The following is a 16,844-nucleotide window of genomic DNA, read 5'->3' as shown; positions in this document are numbered from 1 at the left end:
GTCATTACACTGAAGATTTGAGGTGATAGGAGAGTCCACCATCAACCCAGAGCTCGTCATGACCTTAAGCAGGGTGAAGATAGTTTTAGAGGGGTTATTGCTCGCCGACATTTTTGCCGCTATATACTCTGCTCTGGCTCTCCGGGCCAGTTTATGATAAAGCTTAATGGATGCCCTATATTTATTTTTTGCTTCCGCATCATATGTGTGCCTCCAGGCGCGCTCCAGTTGTTTGCAATGTTTTTTAGTTTTAATCAGCGAGTCATTAAACCAAGAATTTTTTTTTATGACACTAAATTTGGCAGGGATGCAGATGTCTAAGGCTAGCGTCAGCCACTTTTGGAATTGCAAATTTGCATCCTCAATGTCAGATGGTAACTGGGGCTTATGGCTTAACAGTACATCAAGAAATAATTAGTATCTAGCTTGTGCCAGGGACGTTTTAAGACTGGTACGGGACAATTCAAAACCTGTCTTGGTGATTGATGACACAACCTTAAGGAACCCAAATTGGAAAATATAGGGTCAAACAAGTGACCTGCAGCATGTGTGCTCTTGGGAACACATTGACCCAGCTGACAAGCCTCTAAATCTGCCAGAACACTGGCAATTTCTGGTTTATCACCCGTATCAAAATGTAGATTAAGGTCGCCTAAGATCGTAAAATTTGCCGCTTTACTCGCGAAAAGAGTAACTTTATTCAGCAATTCTTCTCTGAATACTTTAGACAGCCCTGGGGGACGATAGATAAGAAAACCAGTTACATTTAGGTTGTGATTTAGCTTTATTTTAAAAAGGGCGCTTTTGCAATCTGTGATGTCCTCCTTAACAAAACTGCATTTATATGACTCCTTAAAAATTACTGCAATGTCACCCCCTCTGCTTCCTGATCTATTAACTTGAGTCATGATGAAACCTTACGGGAGAGCTAGCCAGGACTCCGCAACAGAGTCCTGCGTAAGCCACGTCTCCGTTAAGAATAGTACATCTGGAGTCTCATCCATTAATAGGTCAAAGATCTCACCGTGGTGCTTCACAAGCGACCGACAGTTGAGACTAAGAAACTTAAACTCAGTCAGATCAGGAGGGAGTGGATCTGACCCTTTTATTTGAAGTTGGAAAGGGCAATGCTGACACTTGAAGGAACCAGCCGGGGAGACCCGAGTCAAAATAGGGCATTTTATGTCCATTGACAAAAGTTCGGTGCGAGAATGCCTGATTGGGGCAGCTGTAAGTTGGGCAGGGGTCTGGCGTCTGTAGCGGCCCTGGCATGGACGGTCGCCGACCGGCTTGCCTTAGGTGCGCCAGCAGCTCGCCTGCTGCGCGGTCGCGTCAGGGCGTCCATATGTAGTGTCAGGGGTATGAGAACTAGCCCGCTGACCAACACTACCCCCAAAATGGCAGACCCGCTCCTGTGATCGAAGTTGAAGAGGGACAACGCCCCTAGGGGCCGCAGGTGCCCAAAGTAGTAAAATGGGCCCAAGAACACGAACACGGACACCTGTGAACGGTAAACGTGAGGCACACCAGGTGCAGCTACAAGGATACGCAATAGACAAGCTGCAATTAAGAGGACATCAAGGCAGACAGATAGTAAAGCAGTGACCCCAACAGTTATGGCTAGAGTCATTAATGAAAGAAGGGGGTTCCCCAGTGGGCTTTTAGGGATGTAGGCAGGTCGTGAGGGGAAGAAAACTGAACATAGAACAAGAGACGTAACCCCGCAATACATATATATTTGCTAAAAACTCTCTTGAGTATAATTGGATTGACTTTATTTTGTCATGTGCAGTGCTAACTCCTAGGTTTATCACCCCATATATATTGGGATCCTATTGTTAGGACCACCACATCATTTGGCGGGGTTACGTCTCTTGTTCTATGTTCATGGCTAGAGTCATTGTCACTCATTCCACCCCCATCCACTGGGCTGGAACCAGGTGGAGGTAAGTGCTGCTGCTTGTCCAGTTTCTTAGCGTAGGCCAGGGCAGCTTTCGGCTCAGTGAAGATTTGCATGTGCGCACCGGTTTTAACATGCAGTTTGGCTGGATAGGCGAGGGAGTAGGAGACTTCCTGTTTCTGGAGCAGCCGCTTGGCCGGGAGGAATTTGCGTTGGGTGGCCTGCACTGCCATCTTGTAGTCGGGGTAAAAAGCAAGAGACTTCCCCTGATGACAGATTTCACCTTTATCTTGGGCAGTGCGGAGGATCGCATCACAGTCCCGGAACTTCAGCAATTTAGCGAGTATTGGGTGAGCAGGCAGGCCAGGGCCCGGCTGTGGACCCAAAGAGCTGTGCACCTGCTCAACAATAAAGACAAAGGACAAAACATCACCAAAGAGATCTCGTAGGAGTTGCTCAACAAAGTCCTCCATTTTGGTGATGTTGGAGGATTCAGGCACGCCCGTAATGCGAAGGTTATCCCTACAGGAGCGCGCCTCCAAATCCTCATTTTTATTTTTAAAAGCTCCAGCTCTTTGTCCATTCGAAGTAGCTTTTGGTGATCTCCAGCAATGGCGTCCTCAACGTCCGAGACACTCGCCTCCACCTGGGCCAGCTGCGCGTCATGGGAGTCCACCCTGGCCTTGACTGTGTCTAGATGGGCCGCCAGCTGGTCAAGCTGAGCAGCGATACCAGAAACGGTCGCCTTAACATCCAACATGATCATTTTGAGGTCATCTTCACACGTCGGGCTAGCTTCTGATTGGGTATTGGATTCACCAGTGTCCAAAGCAGCACCATCTTGCCGGGTCGATCTGCGCTGGTCAAAGGCCAGCTTGGGCTGTTTAGGTTCTGCCTTTCCCATGCCTGAGCCGCCATAGCCAGCCGAGCCCCCCCCCCCCCCGACCTCACAGCAGGACAGGTGCAAGTAGGAAATACGCCCAAAAGCGTAGTCACTTTGGGGGAGGCAATGGGCGAATGCAGCCAGAGCGGGGTCCCAGACAAGGAGCTGCAAGGGAGTCAGTAGGCAAACCAGTGGTCCAGTTAGGCACAAGCCAGAGCTGTGAATGTGGGCCACGCTGAGCAGGGCGCCAAAGCAGCAAGCGCGTGCCCAAGATGTAGTGCGATGCAGCGCCACTGCCGGGCGCCCTCAGGAGATGGCCGTCCGCAGGAGGAGAAAGGAGGAACAGGCATGAGTCCCCACTGGAGAATGAAGCAGTGAGAGAGCAGCCCGCGGGGCGGAAGATCAGACAGGAGGCAGCCCAGGGGCTGGAAGCGGCTAAAGCAGCACCTCGGAGATGAGCAAGCAGGCACAGGGTGGGCCCCCGGCAGCAAGCAAGGAGCCGGTGGGTCTCAAGGCAATGGAGACAAGACACTAAGGCTGCAGCTGAAGGCTCGCAACCAGGGGTGGGGGGCGGGCAGAGACCCGCACGGGGACGTGGAGAGTGCATCGCGGGGCCTGGATCCGGACGGGAAACACTATGAGTTAGTAAAAGCGCCAAGGCAAGCGCTCACCAGCAGGGACCGTAACCGCAGTCCCCGCGGTACGGCACACCCGCCCCCAACCCCGTCGCCAACCGCCACACACACGCACTGTCCTACCAGGCAGCAGCATCCGTTGGGCAGCAGGCACCAGCAACGAGGCTCCCCAGCCTCGGCAATACAGTCCGGTCAGGATCGTGTCCTTGCAGCACCAGGTTGAAGCCCCAGGCTGAGCGCCGTCAGGCGGGCCTGGCCGTCACATGCAGGCGGATGTCGTCCATCAGTTTCTCTGTGCCAGGGACAGCGCGGATGCCAGCAAGGGGATCAGCCGACCCCCGTGATGCAGTGGATCACGATCAGCAGGGGTGGACGGTCAGCGCCGCCCCAATCCGCAGAATGATGACGGATAGAAAGGCTTGGCCGGTAGAGCCCACTCAAAGTGCGGCCATCTTGCAGCCGGCTAAACCACACCCCCCGGTGTCTTCATCTTCTGTGAGGGATAGGACGAGGTGGGTGTCGTCAGTGTGGGAGATGATGTTAATTCCATGGGTGCGGGCGTTGTCTGCCAGAGGTGTCATGTAGAGCAGCGGGAGGAGCCTTGGGGGACACTGCATATGATGTCTTTGAGTGCGGAGGAGAAGGGTGGTAGGTGGCTCCTCTGTGTTCGGCCATAGAGGAAGGAGGAGGTCCAATTGATTGCGTTGCTTCTCATGGCAATGTGGCGGAGTCTGGTAGCGAGGGTGTGGTGGTAGACGGGGTTGAACACTGCTGATAGGTCAAGCAGGATGAGGGCAGCTGTCCCACCTAGGTCGAGAAGGCGTCTGATGTCGTCAGTTGCTGAAATCAGGGCGGTCTCAGTGCTGTGAATAGTTTGGAAGCCGGAATGGGAAGGGTCAAGCTGGTTGTTTTTTTCAGGGTAGTTTATGAGGTGGTGGTTGATGGCCTTTTCCAATACTTTGGCAGGAAAAGGGAGAAGTGAGATTGGGTGGTAATTTTTCAGTTCTTTAGTGTTAGCTGAGGTTTTCTTCAGGAGGGTCCTGACCTCGGCGTGCTTCCAGGTGTTTGGTACGGTGGCTGTGGTGATGGAGGTGTTTAGGAGTTCTGCGAGAAAGCGTGCAATTACTTCTCTTCCTAGGTTATAGATGTTGTGCGTGTAAGGTTCCATGGGAGATACGGAGTGTATGTCGTTCATGATGGAGATGGTGTCTTCACATGAAAGCTGCTTCCAGTCAGTGATCCCTTGTTAGTAGGAGGCGTTGGTTTGGGTGTAGAGGTTTTTGAGGTATGTGGGCTGGGGGTCAAAGTTGCTGTAGATGTCAGAGATATTGTCATGAAAGAAGTCTGCTAGAGAGTCACAGAGGGCTTAAGAGGGGGGGATTGGGTTCTCTATAGCGGAGGGGCAGGAGAATTTTATGACAATGCTGAAAAGTTCCTTGGCATGGTTTGTGCTAGCCTCAATGTGGGTGTTGAGGGCTTATTCTTGGTCTCTCTGAGACTGTGCTGATAGCTGTTGAGGGCGGATCTGTAGGAGTCAAGGTTGGTGGGGTCTTTTTGGATCGCCAGTGTCTCTCAAGTTTCTTGCAAGATTCAAGAGAGCAAACTGGGGCGGAAGAAGCTTCCTGGTACATACAGCGAGAATCTGGAACCAACTACCGCTAGATATAAAAACAAGTCCATCACTGAAATCATTCAGAAAGCAAGTAAAAACGTGGCTGTTCTCCGCATATCCCTAAATTAACATCTCAAGAGTCAGAGTCGAATCACAGCGCCAAGACGCCTATGGGCAATCGCGCGCTTTACAAATGCACAAATCAAATCAAATCAAGCATTGCTGCCTGAGGTTCAGTAGCTCTGGTGTGAACCATCTGGCTTGTTTGGCGGGTCTTCTGATGGTTGTGTTCCTCGCGAGGGCAATGGTGTCTGCAGCTGAGGAGATCCAATTGGAGCAATTTAGAACGTCGAGTTCGAGGTGTCTGAGGGGGCGGGTCTTTCTTCTTTGAGGGTGGCAGTCCAGAGGGTTCTGTGACCTTGTCCTAGTTGTGGCGATGGTAGGAAAGGGGTCTTGTTGAGGCTTCTCACAGCCCGCTGATGGTGCAGTGGATGATGCTGTTGTCCATCCAGGTCAGCTTGGTGGTGTGGGAGAATTTGGCTCTGTCGTAGGTAGAGAAAATGGGGTCCAGAGTGTGTCCTACTCTGTGCGTGGGGGTGGTGACTCGTTGTGAGAGGCCGATGATGCTCGTGTTTTCAAGAAGCGTGGTGGAGTTGGCGTCGTCTGGGTCTTATAGCTGGAAGTTCAGGTCACCCTGGAAGATGTATTGGTTTGAGTCAATTGCCACAGGAGGCAATGAAGTCTGGGATGGAGCTGCAGGAACTGGGGTGGGGGTCAGGAGGTCTGTAGCTGAGGGTTCCACTGATGGTGGCATTGGCTTCTGGTTTGATCTGGAAGTTGAGGTGATAGGTGTTGTATCTTCATCGGAGGGGCTGCAGTTGAGGGAGTACTTGTGGATGATGGCGATGCCTCAGCCGCGACTGTCAGGGCAGTCGTGGTTGATCATTTTGTACCCACGGGATGTCGCGATGTCGGGTGCTGATGTGGAGGTGAGTCAGGTTTCAGTGATGAACATATCGTTGGGTGTGAGGGTAGTGAATGTGTCCCAGATTTCTGTGGCATGAGTGTAGAGGGATCTTACGTTGAGTAGAGCGCAGTGCAGCTGTGGCTTGTGGCTGGGTGCTGGCTGGGCGGGTACAGGTGTCCCTTCCTTTCCTGGGGCATACTACAGAAGCCCATCATGTTGTAATGCCCCTCAGCTACAGCGTCAAGATACTTCTTCAGGGGTGAGCTGTTTGCGCTGTACTAAATACCAACTAACATAGCATAACAGGACTATCATGTGACTCAGTGTTACATGAACTCGCCTTTTCCAGTCCTGGTCTTCCTTTTGCAAATTAATGTTTTCTGGGGTGCTGTGCTGTGCAATGCATTCAATTGATCTAAACCAGGATTACCAGCCTCACAATACACTGATGTGGAAAATGAAGGGCCAGGCCTGAAGACTAGATGTTGTGTGGCGTGAAGTCATATGGTACAGGTTTTCCAGTTAATGTTTTTTCTTCTAGAATTCCTCAAGAAAAGGAAATCTCATTACAATGAGGGGCGATTCCTGTCCCAATCTCCACGGGCCACCTCTCAAGGTATGTATGTACTCACCCACAAGGTATCAGGCTAGATATACAATTAGGACTATTTTTCAGATGGAGGGTCAGGTCGTGGGGATTCACTCCAGGGATTTTATTCTATCATATATGCTAAAAACTAGTAGCACTGGAAAGTAGATTTTTCTTTGTTGAGGGGTCAGAGCAATATACTCCTTTCCTCTTCTGCCTCCCTCTCCCTCATTCTTCTTAACGTCTCTGTATACCTTATTTCTTTTTTATATGCACGTCTCCCACTTTCTTCTCTGTAACTCAGTTTTTATGCCCTTTTATCTCCTCTTGCTCCTCTCTTTTTCCCCCTTTCTTAACTGTATCTCTCCTGCTGTTCCCACCTCTGTTTCACATTTACCCCAGTCTACCCTCTCATTCCCAGTCTTGTGATTGCTTTTCCGGATGTTGCCACCAACTTCCTTCGATGTATGTGGACACCCTGCAGGTTAGTAGAATCTTCCACTGTTTGTGCTTCCTGCTGGGCTTGGGGTTGGGTGTACCTGTTCTTTATGCAGCTCTGAAATCCATTTTGCTAGCCCACCCCTTTATCTGCCTAGGGTGCAGGTTGGGCACGGGCATTCTCCTGTGCTAACTGCTACCTGTCAAGCTTGTGGGTGTTGCCCTGTTTTGTCTCTTGTTTGGCTGTGGTATGCCCTGAACTCACTACTGATCTTATTTAGAGCAGTGTGGTACTGTTTTGGTGTTTTGCTAACCCTTTCCCTGGCTCCCTCATGCTGCTTTGAGTCTCTTCTATTGGATGTGGATTCTCCCACCAGGGTAAAGAGGCATGCTGTTCTGTGCTTTCTCTCCTGTGTGTGCTTTCTGCTAAGTTTTGAGCCCAGTTGTGCCTGCATGGTGTGCTTCACTGGAGGGCCACCTTTTTGGTTACTGGGGTGTGGGCTGGGTCTGGGCTTCCAGCTCTGTTCCCTGCTAGGCTTTGGTCCCTGTCTTGTTGTCTCTTGTTGTCCACTTCATGCCCCTTCCCCACTCTGCTTGCTCGGAGTTGTGATTTGCTTTTGTCATGTTTGATCAGCTCTTCATTGGCTTCCTAATGGACTTGAGGCATTGCTAGTTTTGCACTGCCATATGATGTTGTGGTTCTCTGCATTAAATCTGGATTCACCCCCTGGGGCTGCGGGCTGGATTTAAGACGACAACCATGTGCTCCCTCTTGGGTTTGGATTTGGATGTTCCTGCCCTTTGTGCAGAACTGGGGTCTGTTCACTGGTGATCAGACGGGTGCCCCCCATTTCATTTGGGGGTGTGGGCAGATATTATGCTTCTTCTTGTGCTTCCTGCTGGGCTTGTGAGGTGGGATTTCTAGCTGGTGTACCTGTCTCTCTTGACTGTGTGTACCTCTGCCTCACTCTTGAGCTTCTTAGGGGCTCGTTGGTACTTCTGCTGATGTTTGGTCTACCCTCTCCTGGCTTTCCACAGAGCATTGGCTGTGGTGTATCCGTTTAATGTGGCTCACTGGATTTACTTATGCTAATGGACCAACGTTTTTTGAGATTGTGGTGTGGTCTATTTGTGTGTTTCCTTTTATGCGTCCTGCTGGGGTTGGGGCTTGTCAGATGTGTGCCTTGTATTTATTTTTTAAATATTTCTTTATTGCATTTTTTTAAAACTTGCAATGATGGGTATACAAGTGTAGGAAATTGGGTTACAGGTTGAGGGGGGTAAACCCTACTCAAGCTGCAATCATAATTCTTTCAAGGTGAAGTCATCAGCATGCTCCGAATTAACTTGTGTTGTAGATTGGCACAAGCAGTCAGGTTTTTTTTTAAATTTGTATTAGTTTATTGAGCAAGTTAGAGTCATGCAGTGTATACATGCTAGCACATCCAGCGCAGAACACTCAGGATACGTGTACAAAAATTTCAGGTCAAACCCAACAAATAAGAACTATTCGTAACATCTTCGTCTCATGCCGCTAATATTCCCAACGTGGTCACTCTAGTCTTTACGAACAGCACACAGAAACCCACCCAGACTACATGTGCAGCATATTACTATACATACAATTCTCCATTTGTACCTTAGTCAGAGTCCAGTTCCTGTTGAGAAAGAAGATTTTCACGCAATGGAGTCCATATATCACGAGGCCTGGATGCGTCAGGAAGTTCCTCAGCATATAAGTCTAATTGTTTGCGGCAATACACCATATCTTTTAGCCACAGATCTTCTTTGGGGCTCCAGCGACTATCCCAAGTAAACAACACTCTCCTCTTTGCCAGTAATAACGCTACTCTTACGAATCTTCCCATTACAGCGCGTATGTACGGCACATATCCTAAGAGGCATTCCAATGGCACGCAGTTTACCTCGCACCCGGTTATTGTTTTGATAAGAGCCACCACTTTTCCCCAGTACTGCAATACCGGAGCACAGTGCCGCACATGTGTATAAAGTCAGCGCCGTCCCTACCACATCGCCTACAACAAGCTGTTTCGCGCAATCCCATCCTCTGCAGCTTTTGGGTGTATGATATACCTGATGTATACATTTTAAGTGTATAATCCTCAGGTTGCTATTAGATGTCAAGCGACCTGTCAATTCGCAAATGTCTTCCTAATCCCGTTCTGTAATCGGGGGTGTCAGATCAGCATTCCAGCGCTCTAAGCTGCGATGGACCTCACACGGGGTCTCAGCCTGCAGCGATCTATATAGTTTAGTAAGATATATACTGTCCAGACACGTATAAATCCCCAATAGAAACCAAGCCTACCTCCCTCATGGCCGTCATAGGGCCACGTTCACGAGCCACCGAGAGGGCAGCGTGTCCTTCAATCGGCAGCGCGGGTGCGTAAATTGGGAGTTTTCCCTTTCTCTTCCCAATTTCTTGCCATGCTGTAATGGTCATATCTAAAGTGTTTATCTCTGATTTCGGCGGTCGCCTATCCGTGTGTGTTATTATACCGGACAGTGGGATCGGATGAGAATTCCCCTCCTCCACTGCGACATGTGAAAGAAAAGCATGTGGCTTGAACCAGTAATACGCAAACTGTGCATGCGCACACAGATAGTACACATAAAAATCAGGGGCTCCAAACCCTCCTCTAACGAAAGGTAAGGTCAGTGTGGTCCAACTGATTCTCGGTTGTTTATTCCCCCAGACCAACCTCAACAATTGCGTTTGAATAGTTTAAAAAAAATGTTTAGTCAAAGGAGTAGGGACATTACTAAAGAGATATAGAAACTTGGGCAATATCACCAATTTGATTATGGCTATACGGTCCGCCAGAGATAACGGTATCTTGACCCAACTGTCTACTTGCCCCACCAACGAGGCATAAGCCCGGCCGTAATTCTCCTGCGTCACCACCTCCGGGTCTCGGTGTATCCACACCCCCAGGTATTTCACCGGGTCCACAGTCCACAGTAAGGGATATTCCACCTGGGGCGCAGTGGTAATACTCGTTAGCGGGATAATCATTGATTTCTCCCAATTAATACATAGACCGGAGAATAGGCCAAACCGAACATATTCACGTAATACCTGCGATAGGAATTTGCATGGCTCACGATTGTACAGGACCATGTCGTCCGCATATAAGGAAATCCCCACCGGACGATTATTAAAGTTTAATGCCACAGCCCTATGCCCCTGTCGTATCCTGCACGCTAGTGGCTCTATAGCTATGGCAAAGAGCAGTGGGGATAAGGGACATCCCTGCCTTGTGCCACGCTCAATCGGGAATGGTTCCGAAGTCAGACCCCCGACTCGCACCCTCGCAGAGGCGTCCGCATACAGGACCTTTATCCACCGAGAAAGAGAGGGGGAACCCCATTCTGCGCACCATGTGCATCATATACCCCCTCTCTATAGAATCGAACACCTTAGCGGCTTCTAGTAGTACCCCAACTGCTTCCTGTTCAGGATTGAGGACATGAAACATTGCAAATATAGTTCGCAAATGTAAGGAGGTGGATCGGTCTGGAATAAACCCCGCCTGGTCTGGGAGAACCAGTAGAGGCATCAGCGGCAGTAATTTAGTGGCCAGTATTTTCGATTTACTTTTGCGTCTAGATTAATCAAAGAGACGGCGATAGGAGTCACATCTCTCGGGCTCTTTGTCCTTTTTTAACAGGGTGATAATAAGAGCCTGTCGTAGGGATGGGGGAGCACACCGGTTTCATGGGCCTCTGCATACATCTCAAGGAGGAGCGGTGCCAATAGGTCAGCATACTCCTTATAAAATTCCGCCGTTAGGCCATCAGGACCCGGGGCCTTGTTATTGGGCATCGACAGAATAGCCTCTTTAACCTCCTCCACCGTAAGTGGCAGGTCTAGATATTTTCTATGTACATCTGATAGCCATGCGCATGCAGTGTCGTTCAGATACTCGTCCAATGCCCCCAGCTCCACCCCCCCTCCGGAAGTGTATACGTTAGCATAACAGGAGCGAAACTGCTCCACAATCTCCTACTGTGAGTGGTGAACTAGTCCCCCACCATCAATAATGTGGTCTATCTGCGGATTATCTGTCATATCCCTTAGCCTATGAGATAAAACTCTACCTGGTCGTCCCACCTCACCATATGCTCGCGCTACACGTCTCTTGGATAGATATTTGAGTTCCGCGTCCGCTAGTGAGTTGTTCTCTTCGATATGCTCTTGAATTTGAGCTAGTATGTCTCTGGAGGGTGTCGAACTGTACTGCCTTTCGAGGTCTCCCAATTGCCACTCACATCTTTTCAGCTGTTGCCTAAGATCGCTCAGTATTCCTGCTGAGGTGCCAATACAAACGCCTCGTATGGTTGCCTGAAAGGCATCCTATAATACTGCCTGACTGTCTACAGATCCCTCATTTATCTCAAAATACTGTACAATGGCTTTTTGAATAGTGTCCACAAAAGTGGGATCCGTCAGCGCCTCTACCTGGAACCGCCACGTGAAAGGCCTGTGTGGGTTCAGCGGTATAAACAGCTCTACAATCACGGGATTATGGTCAGACATTGTGCGCGGGAGTGTACGAACCCCCTTCACCCATGCTTAAGCCTCTACAGTAAACAACCAGTAGTCTAGTCTAGACCAACTGTTGAATGCCGGGGTGAGATGTGTCCCTTCCCATTTCTCCGTATTGCGCACGCCCCAAACATCCACAATGCCTAGTTCCACCATCATATCACGCACACACCTCGCCACTTCGACCGCGCGCGCCCCCTCCGGATTTGACTTGTCTACCGTAGGCTGCAAGTGTGTGTTGAGGTCCCCTCCTAGTATAATCGCCGTCACTGGCCAAGTGCGCAGCAAGTGAAGCACTTGCGATATAGTCGTGGGATCATCTATTATCCAGTATTATGGGTATCTTTCATAGATTCACATTGCTGAATCATTCCCCGTCGTCGGGGTGGGAGTCCCCGGTACATAAAGAAAGTAATGTCATAAAGACATATACATAACAATAGGCCAGAGGCCTCTCATTAGTAACATATCCATGTCCTTTTGTAAAAAGAACTGAACTTTGGCCAAGAGCCAATCAGATCTCACCACTCTCTAGAACCTTCCTGGAAGGAGCCCTAGTCCCTCAGATTTTCTACCGCACGTCGTGCTAAGGGAGTCTCCTCTGAGCTCTGCTCAGTTTTCTTTATATTCTTGGATTTATCTCCACAATTTTACTCAGAACTTCATTCCTGTGAGGAATCTTCTGCTTTTGTCATGACTGATTCTCCAAAGAAAGGACTTTTCAGACCTTGTGCCTCTTGTAGCAAAAAGAGGCTTCATGTGGATGACAGGCATGAGGACTGCCTGTACTGTTTATATCCTGACCATTCAGCTAAAGACTGTAAAATCTGCCGTACTTTTTCGGCCAAAACTCTCAAGGATAGAGAGGGCCGACTGCTGATATGGCTCCAGATACTTAAGGAAAAAGATCTACCAGTCTCTTCAGGTGAGAGTGAGTGTTCCATGGGGAGTGTACACTCTACTCCTAAAAGGCCTAGAACTTCATCTCCAGGACCATCTCTACAGCCCCCTCAAAAGAAGACGCCCAAGTCTTCAGAGGATCGTTCTAAGGCCACTGCTGTAAATGTTTCGCTACAGGATCCTACCTTCAAGAAACCTTTGGTGACATCTTCAGCCCTGCCGGTAACAATGTCGACAGCCACGATCTACACTACGGTGACGTCCTCTATGTTATCGACGTCGACGACTACAACATCCTCGTCGTCGACGGGTAGGTCTGTTCCATCTATTATTAGTTTAAAAAAGACCTCTTCAGCGCCACCATCGACGAGCACCTCGTCGTCGACGAAGCCTAAACCGTCATCGTCGTCAAAATCATCGACGCCGATGAAACCGTCTTCGACGGCAGGCTCATCGTTGATAAAGTCATCGTCGACGATGCCAGTGCCGACGAAGCCGTCGACGGGCCCGTCGACGGCGAGCCTAGCGAAGACAACGTCGACACCAGCGTCGACGAAGCCGTCGACGACAACACCAGCGTCGACGAAGCCATCGACGACAACACCAGCGTCGACGAAGCCGTCGACGACAAAGCCATCAACGACACCAGCGTCGATGAAGCAGTCGACGACGAAGTCGACCACGAAGCAAACATCGTCGACGATCCTATTGTCGACGACGTCGTCGATGAAGAAGACACCGTCGATGACTCACTCTCAATCGACTATCGACGGTTCCCTGTCGACGACCAATCCGTCGACGACTGAATCACCTCCATTGAAGTGTATCTATTCACACTTCAGGATGACTGCGCATACACTCGCGCCAGAATTAACATCGCCGAGCAGGGTACAACCTTTTCCCCCGGCTAATATCCTGGATACTGAGGACTCAGGTGAGGGCTCTATGTTTCAGCAAGCGACAAGCCCATCTGAACTGCAAGTCAAACTTCACGAACGTTCAGACTATGAGGAACAGGAGCAGGAACAGTATGTAAAGTACCAGGAAGAGATCCATCCTCCACCGCTTCCACAACAGTCTATGGTGTGTCTTCCTGCTTCTATTGTGACAGACCTGCAGTTTCTCATTGCAGATTATAAGCAAAGATTCCCGTCCACTGCTCCGCCTCAGCCAGTGGTGACACAAACACCTGCGACACCTACAGTGGTCACACCGCCTCTTAAATCTCGACCGGCTCCTTTGATTCTCCATTCGGAGCCGTCTCGCTCACGCCCTCTGCCGTCCTCTGATGAGGAGGAGGAAGAAGAAGAGGAAGAGCAGCAACGTGAGGAAGGCGAGCTTCAGGAGGACGAATATGATGAATACATCATTTCAGGTCCCGCTTCTCCTGTACAGGCGCAAGCGGATTCTCCCCCGGAAGACATTGGGGGTTTCCACAACATCGTAGAGAGAGCGGCGTTACGCTTCAGCCTCAAAGTCACTGCAACACCACAAGATTGTTTTCTTTACGATTTTAAAGACCCATATCAAAAGGCAGTACGATCTATTCCCATCATTGATCACGTCTGGGACCAAGGGGAGAAGATAATGCAGACCCCGGCATCTCTGATGCCAGTGCTGCCCAGATTGGATAAAAAATACAAAGCGCCGGACACTGCCCCAGCTTGCCTTATCGGCCATCCGAAGCCTGATTCAGTAATAACCCAAGCGGCACAACGCAAGTCAAAAAATCCATCAGCTGTTTTGACTGCGCCGCCAGATAATGAGGGCCGGAAGCTTGACAATATAGGAATTTTTTTTTCGTCCATGTCAGCTTTACAAGTGTGTGCAGCAAACTCTTTGGCTCCACTGGGGCGTTATAATCGCCAAATGTGGGCAGACGTAGCTCCGTACTTGGGTTCACTTCAAGAGGAGCAAAAAGAAGAAGTGAGGAAGATTCTCCTCGAAGGCGAGCGCTCCGCCTCGGAGATGATTGATGTGGCACTGGCTATCGCGTCCACAGGTTTCGGACAGCTGGCAGGAGCTGCAGTCCTGAGGCGCCAAGTTTGGATTAAGGCAACGTCTTTTAGGCCTGAAGTTCAAGCCAAGGTGTTAGACATGCCTTATGACGGTAAACTTCTATTTGGACAACACATCGATGACATGCTTCAAGGTATCAAAAAAGATACCGATACCGCAAGGGCTCTTGGTACTCTACAATATAAAAACCCTTCCTTTCGTGGCTCCAGAGGGAGAGGTCAGTCCTTCAGAGGCAACAGTCAAGGATACAAATCCTCTTACACCTCAGGCCAACAATATAAAACCCAGTACCAACAGAGGCAACCGCAGAACCAGTCGTCCTACAACAAATCTTCCTTTCGCGGACGGGGGGAGAAGAAGGACACAGGCAGAAGAAAATGACCTTTCTCTGACGCAGGTCTCCAGTTTCTCTCCACCTTGCAAAGTTGGCGGGAGAAATACATCCTTCCTTCACAATTGGCAACAAATTACGACAGATCAGTGGGTCCTCCAACTTGTCAAATTCGGACATTCTCTGGAGTTTGTGGAACATCCTCCACATACGCCTCCGATTCCAATGCAGCACAAAAATCTAACACAACTACAATTGGAAATCTCCCTCATGCTCAGAAAAGGAGCGATAGAAAAAGTTCCCCGATCTCAGATAAACAAAGGGTTCTATTCCCGATTCTTTTTAATTCGGAAAAAGGTGAAAAAATGGAGACCTATACTGGACTTACGAAACCTCAACCAATACCTCAAAAAATAGTCATTTCGCATGGTTTCAATCCAGGAGGTGCTACAACTTCTCAATGCAAGCGATTTTATGGTGTCTCTCGACCTACAAGACGCCTATTTTCATATTCCGATCCACAAGAACCACAAGAAATTTCTCAGGTTCAAGGTGGCGGGCAAGCACTACCAGTTTCAAGTGTTACCCTTCGGTCTAAAATCAGCCCCACGCATTTTCACCAAGTGTCTGTCTCCAGTAGCAGCATACCTTCGACAACAACATCACCAGGTATTCCCGTACTTAGACGACTGGCTAGTCAAGGCACCTACTCACGCAGGCGTGACCAAGTCCTCCGACGCCTGTCTGCAACTCTTCAGTGCTCTGGGACTCACACTCAACGAAGAAAAATCTGTCCTTCAACCGTCCCAGTGTATCACGTTCCTCGGAGCTGTCCTAAATACTGCTCAAAGGAAGGCCTTACCTTCAATAGAACGACAAGTGAAACTAAGGACCTTGGCCACCCGGATTCAGTCCAAAAAATCTATCACCGTGCGCCTCTACAAGTCCTTGCTAGGGATGATGTCCTCGAACATCCTCTTGATCCCACACTGCCGCCTTCATATGCGCCCACTTCAGGAGGCGCTATCTGCTCAGTGGACTCAATGCTGAGGATCCTTCGACGACGTCGTCCGGATCAATCTCAAAATCTGCGACGAGGCCTATCCTTCATACTTCCAACCTCGCCACACGTAATAACGACGGATGTGTCCTTGGAAGGATGGGGAGCGTTTCTACAGGACCTCCAAATCAATGGGCAATGGTCCCTAGCAGAGAAACAACTACACATAAATCTACTCGAATTGAGAGCGGTATACCTGGCACTAAAGGCGTTTCTACCCAGGATCAGGAATTCCCCAGTGCTGGTGAGAACAGACAACACCACCACAATGCACTATCTAAACAAACAGGGCGGAACACGTTCTCTGTCGTTGTCTCAAGAATCTCAAGAAATTTGGACTTGGCTTGTACAACACAACATTTCCCTTCGGGCGGAATACGTCCCAGGGACGGACAATGTCCTGGCGGACTCTCTCAGCAGGCAACGTTCCATGTGCCACGAGTGGGAGCTAGATCGTCATCTTCTCAGCTCGGTATTCGCCCGATGGGGCAAGCCACCTGTGGATCTTTTTGCGACTCGCCACAACGCAAAATGCCAACATTACGCAAGCTGGCATCCCCAACCAGGATCCCTGGGGAATGCATTTTCGATCAGTTGGTGCAACGTGTTTGCTTACGCATTTCCGCCATTTCCCCTGATTCCCAGGGTTCTTCGGAAACTGAAGGCGGAGCATTGCACCCTGATCCTAATTGCTCCAGCGTGGCCGCACCAACACTGGTTCACAGAGATTCACCTCTTATCACAGGAACCGCCAATCTAATTCAAACCTGGCCCGACTCTCCTGACAATGAACCAAGGTCAAGTCCAGCATCCTGATCCAGCATCTCTCAGTTTGTCGGCTTGGCTCCTGAGTTCAGAGAGTTTCAGAACCTAGACATTTCTCAAGAATGCAGGACCATTTTAGCCCGGGCTCGGGCAGAGAGTAAAAACAAAACCTTTT

At 49.7% G+C, this 16,844-nt stretch overlaps 1 protein-coding gene across 1 annotated transcript in view; it reads left to right on the top strand.

Annotated features, from left to right (window-relative positions):
• The window catches only part of LOC147678645 (uncharacterized), a 432,022-nt gene that overhangs the window by 100,558 nt on the left and 314,620 nt on the right, over positions 1-16,844 (top strand). Inside the window, exon 5 of the mRNA XM_086946616.1 lies at positions 6,539-6,613. Coding sequence (XP_086802742.1) covers positions 6,539-6,613 — 75 coding nt within the window. The remainder of the gene's footprint in view (positions 1-6,538; positions 6,614-16,844) is intronic.

This window comes from Lissotriton vulgaris, chromosome 12 (assembly GCF_964263255.1).
Source record: "Lissotriton vulgaris chromosome 12, aLisVul1.2, whole genome shotgun sequence".
Lineage (NCBI taxonomy): Eukaryota > Metazoa > Chordata > Amphibia > Caudata > Salamandridae > Lissotriton > Lissotriton vulgaris.
This window is presented reverse-complemented; position numbering and strand designations above follow the sequence as displayed.